Genomic DNA, 20028 nt, shown 5'->3' on the forward strand with positions numbered 1-20028 from the left:
CTGCCATTTTTTGACAGTTCAAAGCAATCAGAGGCGGCCTCACAAGGATTGAGATTGATTTTGTGTTCTTGCTTATCATGCTAATTCCCTGAAAATCAGTCTTTTCATCCTTCTGCCTGATTATTGCTGTTAGAAAGACTGAGAACTGCAGAAGATCAAACAGGGCAGTTATTGGTACTTGCTATTGTCCGGTGCCCGTACTCAAGTATGGCGACATGATATTCCCAAAGTATCCCAGAGCCACTGTATTGGTATCAATGCAAACAAAAAACTCGATAAAAAACAACATCCTCCCCAATGACCCTCCAAAACTAGTGATAAAAGTCGTAGCTAAATTTACACAAGAAAGGAAATATGACTTAAAAGTGGCCAATCCATCTTTATCTCATTGCAGCAACTCTTATGGTCTTTTTCTAAAAGATCTAAGTAGATGAGCTGCTCTTAATAACCCACAGAAACTGAAAAAATGGTATGAAACAAGAACCTATGAAATTCTGAGCACTGAGCTACTTGCTTTGGTATCTTTAATCCATCGCTAAGTGCGATGTTTATTTTAAAGTAGTTATAGAAAATTTGACATGCCACAAAAAAATGTACAGTGCTAGCAGTTCGTGTTATTGTCATGTCAGATTATTTCATGAGCACAATTATTGCCATGATGCAGGAGTAATGCATACCTGTGTGTGGTCTTGTGCAGCTTTTCACCCATGCTATGCCCAATCTCTTGCCATAGCTGAAGAAAGAAATTCGAGTGTAAGAAATTGTATCAGAACTCTGAGGAAGTCTTGGTCTTCAGCCCATATCGCCTCTGATTTGCTTTGCTGCAGATATTGTCCTGCTCTGAGTAGTTTCTCCTGGAATCATACTGGTGTAAATTGCTTACCAAAGGCTTCTGAGTGTGCAGCCATGGTTGGGAAAAAACAGAAGGAACTACTGCATCCAGCTTTAGCAACCACAGCATAAGAAGGATGTGGACTTGCTGGAGTGAGTCCAGAGGAAGCCCTGGAGATGCTTGAAGGGCTGCAGCACCTCTACTCTGGAGGCAGGCTGGGAGAGCTGGAGGTGTTCAACCTGGAAAAGAAAAGGCCCCAGGGAGACCTCAGAGCCCCTTCCAGTGCCTAAAGGGGCTTCAAGAGATCTGGAGAGGGACATGGGACAAAGGCCTGGAGTGTTGAGGGGGAATGGCTTCCCACTGCCAGAGGGCAGGGTTAGATGGGATATTAGGAAGAAATTCTTTGCTATGAGGGTGGTGAGGCCCTGGCACAGGTTGCCCAGAGAAACTGTGGCTGCCCCATCCCTGGAAGTGTCCAAGGCCAGGTTGGATGGGGCTCTGAGCAACCTGGTCAAGTCGAAGGTGTCCATGCCCATGGCAGGGTGTGGAACTGGATGGTCTTTAAGGTCCCTTCCAACCCAGACCATTCTATGATTCCATGAAGTAACTATTGCATCAGGGGCAGAGCATAGCAAGGGGTGCTGGAAGGAGAGTAGCCAAAATGTCTTGGAGTTGCTTCCTGGGAAGATGGTGCTGGGGTTGTGTAGCCTCTGTGATTTCTCTGGTGAGGATAAGTCATGTCTGTGTAGCCAGATAACAGGAACTGGTCCTGAAATGCTGAGAGATCACTTTGAAGATATGTAATGGCACTCTTTCTTCTTTATTATGCTTAAACTTATTAATCTAGATCTAGTGAAAGCTCATTCTTTGAACCAAAAATTCTATAGAAAGACAAGAGTTACTCATAACTTGGTCTAGGAAATATGGAACATTTAGGTTTTGCGTATATGGTAGTTATAATTTAAATCTAATTTTAAACAGGTGCATATAGTCCTTCAGGTTCTTTAGTCACAGGGTGTAGGTAACTGGGCAAGTTTGAAAATACATAATTTGTGTAGGAAGTCTACACATATCCAGTTGCAGTTGGTTGTCATCACTATACTTCTGAAAATTACCAATGATTTTTTTGGAAGAAGAGGTGGTTGGGGATTTTTTTTTCCCTCTCAATTTCTTCTCTCCTCTCCCTCTCCCCCTATTTTATTTTGACCTGTGGAAATCTGACTTGAAATAATCATCAGATAATACTGACAGAACAATCAATTTGGTTCTTAGAGACATAATTGTGAAAAAAACCCTTTTACTTTTCAAAATAGGTGCTGTACACTGCAGGGATGCTTGGTACCTCCTTCTACAGATGCCCACGATCTTTAAAAGAAGCATTTAGGTCTTGAAGTTATTTAAAGATTCCCAATTTTTTTACTTGTCTTTTAGACTTTATTTAGCTATGCAAGATATCACCGTATTCAGTATTTTTTATAATAAACATGCCTAGTCAAAGAAAGCATTAATGAAGCAATTCCCCAAATAAAACAGCCCATCATATCTGAGTTGCAGCAGAGAGAAAGTGTGGTCTTTGTAGTTTAATCAAGATCACAAGACTTGTTTTGAGCGTCTGTCATCTTTAATTTTACGGCACTTCATTTCAGAGTGGGACTGCCAGGGTCACATGCAATTAAAACACAGGCAAGATTTGTCTTGTGAAATCTTAACATAAAAAGTAATGTGTTACTCTATTTTAACTTTTCTACTGAACTCTGTGAACTCACTAATTACTTTTCCCCCTCTTGTCACCTTTTTGATATGACATGTATTTTATAAAGGAGATAGAAGTTTGGGATTTTTTTTTCTATCATGCATATGATTGAGGATAACAAAATTAAACCGGAGAAAAAAGGAAATGTATTTTTCAGAAATACATTTTTAGAAATATCTGAGCATTACTGCTTCAATTACAAAGGGACTGGAGGATCAAATTCGAGGAAATAACTATTAATCTGCTTAACTAGGGCAGGTAGAAGCGTAATAGCAGACCAGGGATTTTAGTGAGGCCAATCACACAGACTGGAGTTTATTCTCTTGAGAGGGGTGACAGGGGAAGGGTAAAGGGACTTTAAAGTGGTGGGCCCTGAGAAGCACGAAAAGCTGGTATCTGTGTAGCTTCTTTATAGCTTTAGCCCAGTTGTTGCATCGTAGTGATCAGTAAATTGCATGGACCCTTATTAACCTTATTGATAAGGAGCTTAGGGAAGTCCCATTCAGTCCAGAATATATTCTTCTTTTTGTTCTCCTGTCTGTCTCGGTTTGCAATCCCAGTCTCTTTGTACAGAAATCCTTTATGTTGCACCTCAAAATTCTGTGCAAGTACTCTGCTCATTTAACTTGGAGCAAGGGAACTGTAGAGCAGAAAGGGTTGGAGTACGCATGGGGCCACGGGCCCATTTAAATATAGCTGGGACACCTGGAGAATGTTTGAAAAATTTCTTTTAAAGAATCTTTTATATTGTTCTTCTTTCAGTGCAGCTGGGGTCTGTGGGGATCAGGGGATTATTTTTGATACCTGTCTAAAAGAGTTATGTCTACACTGATTTCCATCCCTTGCTACTAATTAACCTTATTGTATACAGGAAACAGTCTATTTAATACCTGCATTCTTTCTGTAATGCCAAGTAAAATGAAATCTAGTGTGAAATCTAGTTAGCATTTGCCTTTTTGAAGTCATTTTTGAGTTTCCAGTCCGGGTGACTGTGACCTCAAAACTGAAAGCTATAAAAATGGTCCCGATTTCGGCTCAATGGGAGATTCTTGGAGATTCCCTGTTCACCTGGACTTGCACGTGTAGTAAATTGCCCATCTTGGTGCTTAACAGTGTTTTCCCAGGAACCATCTATTTCTGGGTCACTCATAGCCCTGCAAAGCACATATGTTCCTCCTAAGTAAAGGAGTCTCCTCCTTTCTGCTGGAAAGATCACACTTCGACTGTTTCAGTGTATAGAGACTTATAAAAAATTTAAATAGCAATGGTAAAAACAGATACATTAAGGAGAACAAGGAATGATGATTTAAAGATGTCTCCAACAACCGCAGAGGATGGTGAGGCGTAGCTGAGAAGAACTTAAGCTGTAAAATAGAGGGCAAAAATATGGATGATGTACCATATTTTAAAGGCTCTTTAAAGCCTGCTGAAAAACACTGATTTTGATCGTGTCTGCTCCAACATGCAGATAGAGAAGTTGTTACCATACAGCATGGTTTCTGAAAGGAATGTTCACTAAAATGGATTTTCTTATGTGTTTGATGAGGAAGTGACATCCCAGGATGTCACTAAGCTGAGCCTGTGGCCTTGCTTTCTCTGCAGGTCTCCAACTGCACCCCCGATGAAGTGGAGACCAAAAACGGGGTCGGATTTTACAGAAGCTTGATTCAGTTCCTAAAAGAGAACTTGGGTCAGGTTACTGGGTCACTCTCTTGAGGACAGGCCAGCTGCATGAGCTTGGGAGTCTTTGACAAAAAAAATCCTGAAGAAAGGTACATAATTTAGTACTAAATTTCCTTCATTTAATACCAAATGATGATATCAAGAACAAAGCTGATCAAAACAAAGGACAAGAAAAAAACCCCACCTTTTTAATACTGACTATGTACCACCATTGACAGCATAGATATTAAACAAAGGTTGGAAGTGTTCGTTTGATTTATTTATTAATATTAAAGTTCAGTGGAAGCACCAAAAGAATAGGACATTGATATCATTAGTTATAATCTATTTGGGAAGAAGGAGAAGCATTGTCTTCATTCCTGTTGGGACTTTTCAGGTAGCTTGGCTATTGGAAATGTGGCTTGATGGCAGAAATATAGGCTTATGAGCTTGAAGTAGTGGGTGTATGTGGGTGTCCATCCCTATGGCCAAATGGCCACACTGGGAATTCAAGATTCAGTTTAAGGAGCCTGAAAGATCCCCCTGGATCCCTCTGTAAAACTATTCTTCAAGGAACAGGAGAAAATTTTTTCATTTGCTCTTTTCTTTCCATTTCCTGTATTTTACACTTATTTTGGTCAATAAAGCAATGTTCATTTATGCTTTACATCATTCTCCAGAAAACACATTTCTTGCAGTGCAGCCTTTCCAAAAACAACAGAAATAATCTGACTTAACTATAAAAGATTTTATTATTAGTTTTTTTTCTTCTGCCTTTCCTACTAAGCTCCTCTGCAAAACAGCTAGAAATTTTCATTTTCAAAACATTAGTACAGCAAATTGCCATCTTTCTGTGCATGGCATTCTCTATGTACTCATCATCTGAATGATTCCAGATCACTCTCCGGCAGCGTGAATCACAGCATGCCCTCATGCCTGCCTCTTTTTCAATTATATCTAAGAGGAAGACTGCTGGAGACCCATTTTTTCATCTTGCACAGGACCCCAAAAGTGCCAGATCTCATTTCAATATAATATCATGACAGTATGATAAAATGGATGTTAACAGGACACTGACTAATATGATCCGTAGAGAAATGATAGAACAACACAATGTCGGACAGATTGTATTCCTAATGTGCGTTTTATGGACACAAAATTCCCTATGTAAACAGGGTTCTAAGATTTAATCCTTACATCCTATGATCCTACTTAGTGTTTAAGACATTCTGCAGCACTAGTGAAATTTTCACGTTCTTAAATGAAATATATATTTTTATTTTAGCACAGAGCTGCCTATATCACTCCCAATTTACTAATGAAACTTGGCATTCAAATGACTCATCAGCACGTACTGCAAGGCATAAAAATAGATTAATGTGACATACGTTTCTTTACCCATAAAAACGCACCTTCATATAATCTCGGCACTGTCTTATTCAACAGAAAGTATGTCATTTCCTTCCCCTAGCAGGTCGAATTAAAAATGAGCTAAATGTGTGAGAAAGCCATTACTACACTAATGAAAAGCTCGATACCGTTTGAATTTTTCATCATGGGATATTTGTTCTGTAGCACAGAGCACTAATATTTACTGTCACCGGTACAGTGTGCGCGGTAATTAACTTACAGTCATCAACACGGTGGATGTTAAGCAAAGACGTTCCTGTGCGAGCTTGGATCTCTTTTACAACTCTTTCATAGAATCAGAGTGGTTGGGTTGGAAAGGACCTTAAAGCTCATCCAGTGCCGTGGGCAGGGACAACTTCCACTATCCCAGGTTGCTTCAAGCCCCGTCCAACCTGACTTTGGACACTTCCAGGGATGGGGCAGCCACAGCTTCTCTGGGCAACCTGTGCCAGGGCCTCACCACCCTCAGAGTCAAGAATTTCTTCCTAATACCCAACCTAACATGAGATAGCCCTTCAAGACTTTGTAGTTTTGCTTGAAGTGGAGAGAAAAAGGGTTAAAAGGACTTTGACATCTGATATAAGCTCTGTATCTGCCTCTCTATGTGTCTGCAACTACAACCAGAAGGATGGTAAAAGCCACCTCAGGGCCTTACTGGCTAAACAGTGACTGTAGAAGGTACATCAGTAGAAGCAGCACAGTGGCTGCTTTTATTCTAGAAGGTGGGCTGAAGTTGCAAAATGATGCACTAGCCCAAATCATCATCCTCATTCAGAACATGGACACTGATCTCACCTGCTTCATATGTGATGGCAGGATGGTACTGAGGGTGCTCTTGTTTGTTCCCAGAGTGGCTGGCTACATCCCTCTCTTTCTCCCCTCTTCCCTTATTAATAACTTCAGAAGGAGATGTGAAATTAATAAAATAAACTTAGGAACAGATGGAATTCTGGCTATGGCAACATATTCTCCTCCGTTGTCCATACAGGAGAAGTGCTCATGTGAAGTATGAGCTTCAGGGGCAGGACAAGCTTTTTCATCAAACTCCAGTCTAAGGTTTTCGGGAGACTTCTTTCCATAAGCACAGTCTCTTTGGAGGGCAGCAGAAAATCTGGAATGTACCAAATTTCCCAAGTGGTCCAACTTTTTCTTGCCAAACTGCCTATCCATTTTGACAGTGTCCTCCCCTTCTCCTTTTCCTCCCACCACTTGGTGACACTGGCCACATCTGGGCCCATTTTTGACACAACCTGGCCACAGGTTCCTGGAGATAATTGTCAGACACATCTGTTACTGTGCACGTGTACCTGTGTTTTCACAGCAATGCCTGGTATAAATTTAAATAAGTAAATCAGAGACATGTTCAGAGCTGTCTAAATCTCAGGAACCTCTGGCACGTATATGATCAGATGAACTTCTGACAAATCCCACGATTTCGTCACGATTAGTGGGCACAGAAAGCCCCGAGACCTGACTGTGAGGCGTCTGTCACCTCCACTTCTGGAGTCAGCAAGTCGAAAAGGAACAGTTTCTAACAGCAGAATGATTTGCCTCCCCACCACATTATGCTTGGCAAGTGGCCTGAGACAGATGTACACTTACTTCTTAATTAGGGAGCTTTTTCCCATCTATCCAGTGAGTTATCCTGGTCTCTTTCACAGCAGTGTCCATAGAAAAGGCAAGAAGCCTGACTTGTGACCCCTGTAGAGTGCAGAGTGCACTTGAATTAAGGCAGAAAAAGGGCTCCCAACCTGATATGCAAGTGATGGATTCCTTCTGCACTTGGGCACCTTTGGGGGCAAATGTTCCAATTCTTTTATGAATGGATCCCCAACTGCACAGATAAGAAAAGGATTAAAAAATAATCTAATATATGGCTGTGTAGAAACTATTTGGGATACAAAGTAATTAAAGTCTTATGTGAGTAAATAGGAATTTCTGCATCCTGGAAAGGTTTCTTACTGCCTGAGCAGAGCCTGAAGACCCTTTGGCCATGGATCTCAAGGTTTACCTCTCTTCACTACCTGTTCTAAAATGTTTTCCTAGCAAGTGTCTGCTGCTGATCTTAGGGATAAATGATAATACTTCTGAGGTGGAGCCCTTGTATTTCTTTGCATGTATCAAGATCAGAGGTTTTTCTAACAGCATCTGTTTTCCACAGCAAAGACTCTATTTATACAGGTAGGTTACCAGAAAACAAGATGTAAGTGTTTTATAATAGCATGGGTCACATATATTGGCAGAAAATGGAATAGGAAAATTACTTTAGGCTCTTTCTTCCTTCACTGAATAGAATCATAGAATGGTTTGCATTGGAAAGGATCTTAAAGATCATATAGTTCCAACATCCCATGCCACAGTGCATCCCATGTCTCTGTTCCCCCCTCCCATGTTTGCCCGGCTTTTTAAAAGCCATTTGGGAAGAAAAACTAGTTTACTGAGGGCCTATACTCTAGGAACAGCATTCCCAAAGAGGTTCAGACTGTCTGAAACACAAGCTTTGGGTGAGGAAAAACTATACCATAGCAGAGAGAGCAAATATTACGATTGCCCGGACATATTCACTTGGTATGTGACAGACCAGAGGGACTGGAAACACGCTCAGATTGAAGGTACCTAGAGGAGCAAAGACACATCTCTCTCCTTTTTCAATTGCTGAGACCCCTACTTGACAGAAGAAGGCTGATTTAAATTAGGAAAAACTTTGCTTTGGCAGAGCTACTCTGTTTCTTCCAGAATGTGAAAAAAGTGACCATGTCCTCCCTCTCATTCCTTATATCCTGTCCACCCAATCCTTCCACCCAATCTCAGACAATCAGTAAATTGCAAATACCCCATCTTTTCCATCAATACTTGTTCTGAGTCTGCCTAAAGCCACTTAAAAGATCCACCTTTTTAATCTGTCAGCTTGAGCTGATATGCTTCATGAGGGACTCTTGAAAACCAGGGGGTTTTGTCCCCATGCCAGGGGTGTCCTGATGGTAGAAAAGCACCTGGGGCAGGAGAACAAAGACCCAGAAAACGCACCAGGTCTCAATTCATCCTCGTGTGTTTCGGGGAGGATGTTGAATTGTCCAGTTAAGGAAATGTTTTGATTTTCCAACCCATTCCTTTTTTTTCCCCTCCTCCCTTTGTTTTGGGAAATGAGAAAAATATATAAAAGCAAGTTATTAATAAAACATCTATTATACCCATGGGACAGAGGTCCTTCCGTATTGTTCAGATGGCATGTTTATTGTTGACATCTCTCTTTTCTCTGAGTATGCACAGAACCCTGAAATCCTTTTACATTTTTAATAAGATTATTTCTCTTTTTCAATCTAGTGCAAGAAAACCGCATCTGCAATATGCATAATACTCTCAAAAACTGCAGCATCAGAGGGAAAGCACTGCCAATGTTTTTGGCTATCTGCACTTCAAAGGGACATGACGTGAAAAAGAATAGTACTAGAGGTCTCGGGAAGGTGCTTGTGTTTTGCATCTTAGGGCGTATTTGTTTAAGGTAGCTGCTTTGTTTTTGAGTTCTCACATTTGAAGTGAAGCAAATCATAAGCACAAAAGAAAATTCAATTTGTTTTCCAACCAACAGCGCTCCGTAAATCTGGAATAACCAATATTATTGTGTTGCTTTTGCCTGAACTCGGGTGTCTTACGGAGCAAGGGGATTGTCAGCTCTACGTTCCTGCAGCACCGCGTAGTCTGGGATAGCATGGAATCTGTGATTCCATGAAAATGTGGATCTCCAACTGGAAAACAATGTGCAGTATCACCTGTGTGCTGCACCATCAGTCTGTGAGATGCAGCCTTAGAATGTAGCTTGCCTGTGGGAGCTGATACCCCTTCCAGAATCCTGACCCATCTTGTAGTAAGTTCCAGACCCATATCCCTGGGCTACCATAGGCTGCATTTTAATTTTGAAACATCAAAAGGCAAAAGCAGTCCCTGCTGGTGTCCTGTGGGTAAGCCAGTAGCACAAAGACTATAAGGAGCTCAGAAACTAAGGTGAGAGTGATTCAGGCAGGTGCCAGATATCTTTAATCTGATCCCCACAGTCCTTATTTTTCTTCCAGGCTGAATATACACACAGCCAAAAATCTGTCACTGAGTAGAACTTTCTGGATATTGCCAAGTGGCAAAGAGGGTTTAATTTGGGTTGGATTTGGGGGTTAGAAGACTGACTTTTACCATTTCAACATCCAGGGAATCACCACTAACCATCAGTCCTACAGAACCCTGTCCACTGGAAAGAGCTACAGTGTACACATATGGATGGGGGTATAATGTTAGAGGTGGATACAGAGCATAGGGTATCCCTCTTGTCACTGCTGTTGTTGTGCATACAAGCATACTATTATTAATCCTTTGGGAAGTCTGAAGCCTCCCAGGGTCACTCCTGCTCCCTGTACTTTGAGTTATGGCACAGGAGCAGACCTGCTGCTGGACAGTCTCTTCTTATCCTGCCTTCCCTCCTCCTGTGACTGCCAGGCCTGTGTAGCTGAAACTGCTGATGGAAATTTGGAGAGCTGCAAGGTGAGGTAGCCACAAGGGAGATACCAGCAGCACTGATGTGTTCTCTGTGTGGACCAGAAGTAGCACCTAACTCCCAAAATTCCCTTGTGAACCTGGTCCATACACTAAGGACAGTTAAGTTCTTCAGTGCAGAGGAGAAATCAGATACAAACAAGCTGCTTGACTCTTTAAAGAGCTGTAAAGAGTTCAATAATGAAAATATTAAGGATCCTGTCCCCTTGAATACCTAGAGCTTTGTTCTAAAGGGCAGAATAGATGAACAGAGCATCCAGTGAAAGACAGAGCAAGTAGTAAGGGGTGTGGCAAATCTTCTATTTGAGGGAAGGTTAAATTGATTAAGAGACAAATGAGAGCTGATGTGTTAGTGGTATATAGGAGAGTGAATTGCCAGGAGAGGTCAGTCAGATGATCCTATTTAGCCTTTCCCATAAATCAAGAGCAAGTGGAGTGCTATACAATGGTACTAAAAGCTAATGAATTTAAAAGTGATACAAGTAAAATATTTTCTTACATGGTGCATAATTAACCTGGGAAATTCATCAGATACCATTAAGACAAAGAGCCTGGTAGGATTAAAAATGGATAATAAGTGACAGAAACTACATAAAGATAGAAATGTATACAGGGTGTTAGCCATTTACTTAAAACCATTTGCTGCCTGGGGCTACAAAGAAACATTCCCAGTGGGAAAGCCTGACATAATGTTGGACTTTTTGTACTTTTTTCATTGCAGTGAGGAGTCTGAGCAATGGACTGGTCAAAACATTTTCAATGTGGTTACTTTAACTTTCCAGAGCAGAGGCCACACCTCCACCTTCCCAAAATTGCAAGCAAAAGATGTTCAAAAAGTTTTTGAGCTGATTCTTTGAAAGCTTATGAGCTTTGAGACGATATAGAAATCACTGGTGGGGAGTTGCTCCTTTTGTCTGCCAGACATGCAGCCAGAAAACTTATGGGTAAGAGCTGAGCAGAGAAATTGTATTTTGACACAGGCAGAGGAGAGGAGAACCATGTGAAATTTATGAGTCTGTATATTATTAACAGAAATATGCTCTAAAATGGTGGTGTTTTGTGGGTAACTAATTGGCAAGCATTCAGAACTTGCAGTCTTTTATGGTCCCTCTTAAACTTATTAAACAAAACCTTCAACTTCTAGTGAAGGTGAAAGGTGTTGCCCCAGGTATTTTGGAGGTGTGTGAAAAGGCTGCTTTACTGTGAGATGGTGGGTTCCCAGCACCTTTGAAGTATTTCTGAGAGTTTAAAAGCAAACTTCAGAAAGCCAGAAAACTTCACTGCAGCCAAGAGTTTGGAAGACAGATTTTTTCCTGTTCTGTTTCCTCTGAGGCCCCCTGGCCCTTGGGTTGCAGGGCTGCAAAAACCCAAATACCTGATTATATGGGTGAATTCAAGGTGTAGAATATAGAGTTTATGTGAGGGTGTTGAGGCACTGGCACAAGTTGCCCAGGATGGTTGTGAACTCCCTATCCCTGGAAACGTTCAGGGCCAGGTTGGTTGGGACTTGGAGCAACCTGAGATAGTGGAAGGTGTCCCTGCCCATGGCAGGAAGTTGAAATGAGATTATTTTTAAGGTCCCTTCCAACCCAAACTATTAAAAAAAAAAAAAAGAAAAAAAAAGAAAAACAGAATGAGCACTAAAATGGAATGTTCTCTTTTGACACAACTGACTCTGTGCCTCAGTTTCTCACACCATTGATGTGCAGTGGTATTGCATCCCCAATCTCATGTCTTGAGTCTTGAATGCATTTAATTTTTTTAAGTTTCATTGTATGTTTTGTGTGAAAAACTGAAGTGACGGCTCATGTTTTCTATCCAATGTGCAACCAGATCTTTGTAAAGCTCTGTAAGGAAAAATGGGCATTAATTCTCATAGTATTTTGGGTATGTTTGGAAGTGTTGCTGAGTGTAAAAATAGCGAGGAGTATGTAAGTAATGATAGAGGACATTCGTGTGCTGTGATCACACATGGTGAATTGGCACAGGGATGAGACTGCTGCTTTAGTAGCATCCCAAAGCATTACTTGAGCAGTGAAGGTTTGGAGTATGGCCTGACCTCCACAGACCACTTGTTTGTCCTGTGTTCCTTAAGGAAATGTTGTTTCTTTTTTAGTCTGGATTGGGTGCTAGGAAAGGTTCCTATCTTCTGCAAAGCAAGAATTGCCCTGGGTTCCATTTATGCATCCTACAAAAATCAGGACTTTGTGATTGAGACCTGTGCCTCTGATTATGCTGACTTCCCTGTGCTCCATGTTTTCTTTCTGAAGCAGGAATGCCATGCAGGGGAACCTGCTGTGCCGTGATAATGTGTACATTCCCCGAGGCTCTACTTTCAACCTCTTCTGAGAATTAGCCATGCAAAATCTATACTCTGCCTGATTACACTGGTGATTGTGGGTCCCAACTTTCTTTCCAGCTTGCTTCCCAACTCTACCCATGGTCTGTATACTATGTGGAAATGGATTAGCCAAACTTCTTGAGTGCCTTGGGCTGAACGGCAGCCTTGGGGTCTGTTGCAGCATGGGGTGCTTACAAAACCAGGCTGAATGTTACCCAAACTGTAGCTGTCCTGCCAGAGAATTAAAGGACTGTTAAAATGTATGGTGCTTTTACATATATATATATTTATGTGCATACATAAATAAAAAGAGGGATGAAGATCTGTTCAGGGGAGTTTATACCTCCTCTTTCAGCTGCAGCTCAGCAAATCAGTCTGTTTTTCTCATTTTTTTCATTCAGAAATTCTATTTTGCCATTGAATTTCTTGAGTTAAAAACTGACTATTTTTCTCCCAGGAGTTTAGGATTCAATAAATTGATTTTTTTACTTTTATATTCATGAGAAATCTTTCTAGCTGGAAATGCCCTTTCGGTTCCATTAGAGGTCTCTTTCTGGTATCTCCTTTTACTTTAATCCTGGTTGCTTCATGCTCGTGTTTCTCACACAAGTTTGAATAGAAGACACTCTTCATGGGGAGATGCAGATAAACACAGTGATTTTTGGACATATTTTCTCTGCTGCATTCTCAGCCTTCGTTTTTCTGATCATTTACCATTAATAGCTCCTTGCTTAAAAATATCTGTGGCCTTTCTCAAAGTGATGCTAGCTCCTGAAAGAAAAGGTCTTCTGCAAGTCTAATTTTGACTTGCTAAAAATTTAGCACACTTTGATCAGTATTTCTACCAAGTGATAGCAAATGCTCAAATAAGTAACAACTGGAGGAACAATCAGTGAACTGCTCATGGTAATGGAGGCCAAACTTGGACATTTTTGGGATTTAGAAATGTTTGTGTCCAGCAAAAACAGAGTGTTGGAGCCCTGTGTTGTGAGCTTGGTTAAGAAAATCAAACTACCTGAGCAGGAGGTAAAAGAAATACTGCTGCAGTTAAGGCTTGAAAATTTATTTTTATTTTTGCATTTTTTTTTTTACTCTTATCATCTTTGTCCTTCTGGTTTCTGCTGATGGCTGGAGCTGTGGGGCTGGCTCTTTGACTGATGGTTGAGTAATTTTTCCCATTAAATTAATGTAGATATTAAAGGATACAGAGAGAAGATTGGCCTCTTGGGGAAGGAAGCAGCTTGGTAGCAAGGCATGGCCATTCCTTTCTGTTGTCAGGATGAGAAGGGATAGATGTCTGCTATAGGCCCCAGATAGAAACTCTCCTCTGGCGAGAGACACTTGTGTCCTCCCAAATTGACTGCCATGTTCAGGCTGCTTTTACAAAGCATTTAGCAGAGCAATCAGCACTTTTGTACAGCATTCATGTAAGGAACCCTTCAAACCCAAAGAAAGGCTCTTGTGTCCAAAAGTTTCCTTGATTTCCTCCCCCCCACCCTTGAACCAAACCAGTTGATCTCAAGAAAGATACGGGTTCATTTCATAAGCCTTGTCTTGCTTGTAAAAACAAGACAAGAGGAGTCTCCATGCTCCAAAGAGAGCTTAAAAGAAGATTAATTAATTAATTAAGAATCTTTTCTTCTGAGTGCAACAGGCTCCGAGTAACAAGTGAACTTTTCATTTCCAGTAATAGCAGAAATTACTTCAATAGCATGATTGTGAGCACCCGTGGGGCCATAATGTGAATGGTCTTTATTAAGGAATAGACTGAACTTCTGACTATCTTTCTTCCAGTCATTTCCACAGGCTATAAACAGCGCCTGGTTTGTTGCTATTAAAAGAGTCTACAGACAGGGATGCTGAAAAGCATTACTGTTTAAGTACTCATGGCCTGACATTAACATGAAAAATATTTTCTCGAACATAAAGTGAATTTGGGTTCTCCAGAACATTATAGTTTTGTTCAGAAACGATTGCATTGAATATGTGTGAAACGAGGGAGATTTTATTTGGTTTTGTTGTGTTTTTCATTTTAATTACTGGTCACTACCCCTCTGTTTTGCTTGATTTTTCAGACACGTGTGAAGTCAAAAAACATCTCAGGGCCAATTTTTATGTTTTCTTAGTGTTATTTTTCTGCCTCTGTTAGTACCTGATGAAAGAGTCTGGTCTTAGTTAACGACCAGACCTTGTTATGTGTTTGTTCCCATAAAGGACCACTCTGAGGAGTGACCTTTCCTCAATAACATGGTATTTTGCACGACTGTGCTGAGTAAAATCTGAGGCAATCCATGATCTACCGAGGTGATATTGAAGACATATCTCTCATGCACAGCAGACCTATGCATTAATCCTGTGTTTTGGGGTCTTTAATTGCTTTAAATATTTGCTTCTAGATCTGTGTTTCACACATCTTATTTACATGGTTTATTTTTCATTTTATGAACAAATCGATAACCAGACAGACTCTTTACCACACTGGATTAGTTTTATTTATTCTCTTTGAACTTGATTAAAAAGCTGTCAAACATAAGTCTACATTTTATCAGCAGAATACTTTTACAAAACAGGGTAGGAGATGTGTATAGCTGGAAACATATATTTCAAAATGAAACAATATTTGATATATTCTAGACAGTTACCCTTTTGTTTATCCATGACAACTGAAACTAACCATCAAATGCATAAATTGATTCAAGTCTAGCCAAGTAATCCTAAGGGCATACGAAAAGGCTTTTTTTTAAAGTTCTTTCTAGATGAATTTAATGTAGTTCACCAATAAAGCATCCTCAGGAGCACAATACAAATGCTACAGAACATGAGATAGCTGGGGAAAGCGGGCAGATGTACAGTGTGATGAAGAATCAAAATGGATGTTATATTAAAATGAGCAGTCATGCAATGTCTTCATTTCATGTACTGCATTTAAGTAAAAATGCCAAAGTTCCAATTCCATTTTTAATTTCTTTTAGGCACTGTTATGCAAATAGTGACATTCTCATCTTGTTTGTGTTTGTTTATTTTATTTGTTTTAAAGCATTGCATGTAATTTTTTTTCCAACTCTTGGGGTAGACAAATTGATTATTCATCATGCCTTTAATTTTCAACATATATCAAAGAGAAAGGTAAATTATACTCAGATTAGCTGTGAATGATCTGATATCGCTGCTTTAATTCATTGCTTTTAATATACATATTTTAATCCGTTTTCCACAAATCTCCTCGATTATTATTTGTCTTTCTGTGCCATTGCATATGTTGGTAAACAGCATTTTCTATGGTCTTGGGCCATATGCTGCATGCTCAGCTTGCAGAAAAAGTGACACTTGGAGTGCTAGCATAATGAAACTCTCAAAGGGTTAATGCAGAATACATATAGGCAAATGTTGACAATATTTTTTATTCCAATGTTTGAAAATTAGACACAAAATCATCATTAAGTTTGCACAAAATGAGGCATCTGTCACTTGAAAGAAAAAGAAATATTTCAGAAATATGTTTACAGAAATGTAAAAATATTAGACATCAAGACAGATGTGAACGTTTTCAATAACAGGCCCTGTCTGTCAGTCTTCCTCCGAGCCGAAGATCTTGCTGTACTCACTCAACATAAGTTCAACTATCTGATTTTGGTACAGCATGTGGACTGCCATGTTCCCTGTCTCCTTTTCAGGTCTAAGGAGTGTTGGTCCAAACACAATTCCTAAGCTTTGTGTTGACATAAGATTCACGGATTCCTTGGCTGCTATCCTGTTGACGAAAGGAAAGAATTGGTTAAAAAAGAAGGATGTCAGAGGAGTCACTGTTGCTCTTGAAGTACATAGAGGCACTTTTTAACTGATTCTCCTAGCAGGGATGTTTGTTTGGTTAACTTATCAAAAAGAAAAAAAACAGGGAGGCAAGAGAAAGTTCCACCAGTGTGGCAAACAAGGAAAGGAGAGTTATTGTGGTACCAGGGAGAAGATTCCTTGCTTCCCTTAACGTGGTCTCCAGCACTGAAAGAGTTGTGGAAACCAAAAGAAAGCCCCTTAATATAGAGCTCATATGAAACACATTCCTTCTGCTAATTTAAATCCAATAAAGTGAGTATGGTCTGAAATGGATTGTGAAATTTATGTAACTAAAGACTTTTGCATGCCTTATCCTGACACAAAGTTTCTTGGAAGACACAGAGACCACATACCTTAATGAGATGACTTAGAAAATAATGGTAAGGATTATAACCTTTGATATCTTTATTACCCACAAAATTACAAGAGAAGGACTATTATTATTAAAAGTTGATCTCGTGTCTGTATTAAGACTTAATATTCCTGTGGAAATGGCATTAAGGATGGAGCAGTCTGGTCTAAGAACAGTATGGGTTTAATGGATGGAGTTTAGATAGGCAGTTTCGCATAAATCTCTGCAGTGGTGAGTACAAACTAAGTAGAAATCCATTTGCCTCAACCCTCCAGAATACATAATGTATCCTAGGTTGGAAAGACTAGTAAGTGAAGATACACATTTTATAAATAAATTGCACAACTCTACCAAGGAATGAGAATTAAGTGTAACTTTAATATGTAAATGTTTTAATTTATGGATGCTTCCTTAACCTACTAGTTTCAACTTAAATGTTCCAAGTGGATTGTTGAAGCCAAGTGCTGCTTTTCCCCCCTCCTCTCCCATTGTCACTCATTCACCTTTTTATATTCCAGGCAGCAATTTAAAAACCATCACAGCCTGTCTCTGTTTTCCCATACCTGTTGCTGATTTTACAGCAAGCTACACTATAAGGGAAAAAAATCTTCATGACATATAATGGCTTCAGGCACTTAAAAAAGGGTTCCTTTCATGTTACTGGGTGGGTCATATAGCAAAAAGCATCGTCTTGTGGATTTGTGCCAATCTTGTCGTTCACCACGTTCCTTGAGCATCAACACTCGCGTTTTTTTCCTGTATATAAATAGGAAGAATTACTTAGTTCTGCCTCATGCTAGTAACCGTGGTGTCCATTGCACAAAACACTCTCCATATGGCACTAATCAGATTGGCTTAACTATTAGTTTCTTAAAATATAGCATCTTCATTAAATTTTTTAAAAATTAATTATCTCTCCTCTGTGGTAATATTAATATATCATCGCTTAAGAGTTCAAAAAGTCTAAAAAGTTAGTAGTTTTGTTGCCAAATGACTGTGTGGGCTTCTGATGGATGTCACACATCTTTATCACAATTAAGAATGTTGCAGAGGTGACAAGGTTTTTTTGCTTGATGCCACTTAATGCAGAAGCACGTACATCAAGCTTAGGACCTCTCTGTGACAAAGACTTGATTTCTGTTGAGTTTGTTACATGATAAAAGTTAGAAACCTCATAAAGTAGTTAGTGATGACATCAGGATGGGGAGACGTGTTCACCAGGGGAAAATAATTCAGCAGTTGTATCTTGTGTCACTTTGGAGATCATCAATTTAGCATCATTGCAATGAGTGGGTGTTGATAACGGGCAACAGTGATGGAGCTGGAGGAGAAGCACCTTGCAGGGAGAAGGAGGCAGTGGACCATGGATGAGCAGAGCCAGGGGAAAGAAAGGAGGTGGAGGAGCTGTTTACTGAAGGAACAGGAGGGGACTGACTTTCTTTGTCTGTTAAATGTGGAGCAGGATGTTGGGACTCTGTGTTCCCGATGTGGACACAGAAAATGGAAGATTCATGGCTAACCCTCCTATCCTTGTTTGCCATCATCTTGAAGGAGAATAATTTTCCTTGTTTCTCACATAGATTCCATCCCTCACATCAAATCCTGGTAAAGTCCAGGCGTTGCCAACTTTTCTCACCAATCAGGAGGTGAGGGTATGGCATGAAGCAATGGGGGATGTGCATGGTGTGTGATTGTGATGGAGAGGATGTCTGTCTGTTGTGGTTCATCAGTATGTGACGTGGTACTAAGAATATTTGCATAGATTTGGGATGTCTATAGCTTAACACCAGAATAAGAATTATTTTATTGAGAAAATTTCTTGAAAAATCTTGATGTATTCAGGCAATTTTACTTGTTTTGATGACCATAATAAGCAAACTTAGAGACAAATAGTTAAATAATTTGTGGTGAAATACAGCTACTGGAGGGAAAGAAGGAAGGAATTCAATCCAGCCTGAACAAAATAATTATAAGTTTGGGAACTTACGTCTTTTTTAGTTACAAATATTTACCAGTGAAATTCTATAACTAATATTTTTTTCATCTGTTCACAAAAGAAGAAGTCAAAGCAAATCAGTATCAAATATGCACACTTAAAGCTATTACTATAGCTGCTAAATGAAATTGAGTTGTTAAAAGAGAAAATCCTGAAAAAATGGGCAAGAATTCCTTTTTTGGCAAGAAAAAGAGCAGAAAGAGTGATACACCATTTTCAACATAAAAAGTGAAAGGAAATGACAGAGGTACTTTTTGTCAAGCCCATATGAAAGGAGCAATGATCCATCAATTTAAGATTATTTTAGAAACAATCCATAATCCAGTGCCACAGATGTTGGAACCATATCAAGAAATTGTTGGGCGTTATGCTGCACAAGATTATTTTTTTTCCCCGAAATAACTGAGCTTCAAGAAATGGCTTCAGTCCTTAAAGATCACAAGTCAGGAGGTATGCAGAAAATACAGTTCTCATTATTAATAGTAATGAAATTAATGATGTATTAAAACAGCAGAAGTGTCTGAAAGGAGGGTTCTAGTGTCAATGGCAGATATATAAGGAAAAATACTTGAAATTTATGCTTTGGCTGTTGCCAAGGCAACTGCAAGCTGGAAAGCATGTGATGGAGAACAGGGCAACTCTACAGCTAAGAGGGTCATTGTATGGTGAGTTGGCTCTCTAGTTCCATTAAACTGACACTTTTCAAACTCTCTAAATAAAATCATTATTAATTTTGACATTTGGAAGGCACACTGGATTATTACTTCAAACACACTGGGTGTTAGGAAATGTTCTTCATCTATTTTTACTCCACTGTAACTGCTATATAACTACTGTACATAAAAAATGGAGAAGTCAGTGTACTTAGGGAGGAAATCCCCATTGGAAAGGGCACCGTTTTATTTTAGGCTGGAGAGTGTTGGAGAGTAGAGCTGTCCTCTGCCAGCTGCATTGAGAACTGCTCAATTTTGTTTTCTTGGCCTTTTCCAGCCTGTGAGGATTTAATTTTACTCAATGTCAGGGGCATGTCTACCCTCAGCAGAAGTGGTTTCATCCATACCTAATACTCTTCCACTGTTTTAAATTATATTTAAGGATAACTTTTCAACAAGACAATCCTACTACTCTTCCATGAACTGGTAATATAGATTATGACTGAAGGACAACATATAAAAAAAAAGGGATCAGAAGAGTAAGAATGGGACTCTTGGTATAATGTTATGGTCCAGACTGGCAGGTGTAGGAAATGCCATCTTATGAATTCAGTGGAGGACAGAAGGATAAAAGTAGGTTTTGATCTTATCAGAAT

General features: G+C 39.7%; 1 protein-coding gene and 1 long non-coding RNA gene across 3 annotated transcripts in view; one reads left to right on the forward strand and one right to left on the reverse strand.

The window, feature by feature from the left end:
* The first annotated feature begins 1475 nt into the window (after positions 1–1475).
* Positions 1476–20028, forward strand: part of LOC113953302 — a 46823-nt gene continuing 28270 nt past the window's right edge. The window contains exons 1-3 of one of the 2 annotated variants that reach the window (XR_003529834.1): positions 1480–1556; positions 4188–4357; positions 16215–16644. This is a non-coding gene — a long non-coding RNA (uncharacterized LOC113953302). Of the gene's footprint in view, positions 1557–4187; positions 4358–16214; positions 16645–20028 lie in introns of those variants that run through there. The other variant, XR_003529833.1, reaches the window with a different exon arrangement.
* The window catches only part of ARHGAP15 (Rho GTPase activating protein 15), a 330910-nt gene continuing 325889 nt past the window's right edge, over positions 15008–20028 (reverse strand). The window contains exon 14 of the mRNA XM_027656307.1: positions 15008–16291. Within this exon, the coding sequence (XP_027512108.1) occupies positions 16108–16291 (184 nt within the window). The 3' untranslated portion in view covers positions 15008–16107. The remainder of the gene's footprint in view (positions 16292–20028) is intronic.

Source organism: Corapipo altera, unplaced genomic scaffold, assembly GCF_003945725.1.
Source record: "Corapipo altera isolate COAL_440 unplaced genomic scaffold, ASM394572v1 68, whole genome shotgun sequence".
Lineage (NCBI taxonomy): Eukaryota > Metazoa > Chordata > Aves > Passeriformes > Pipridae > Corapipo > Corapipo altera.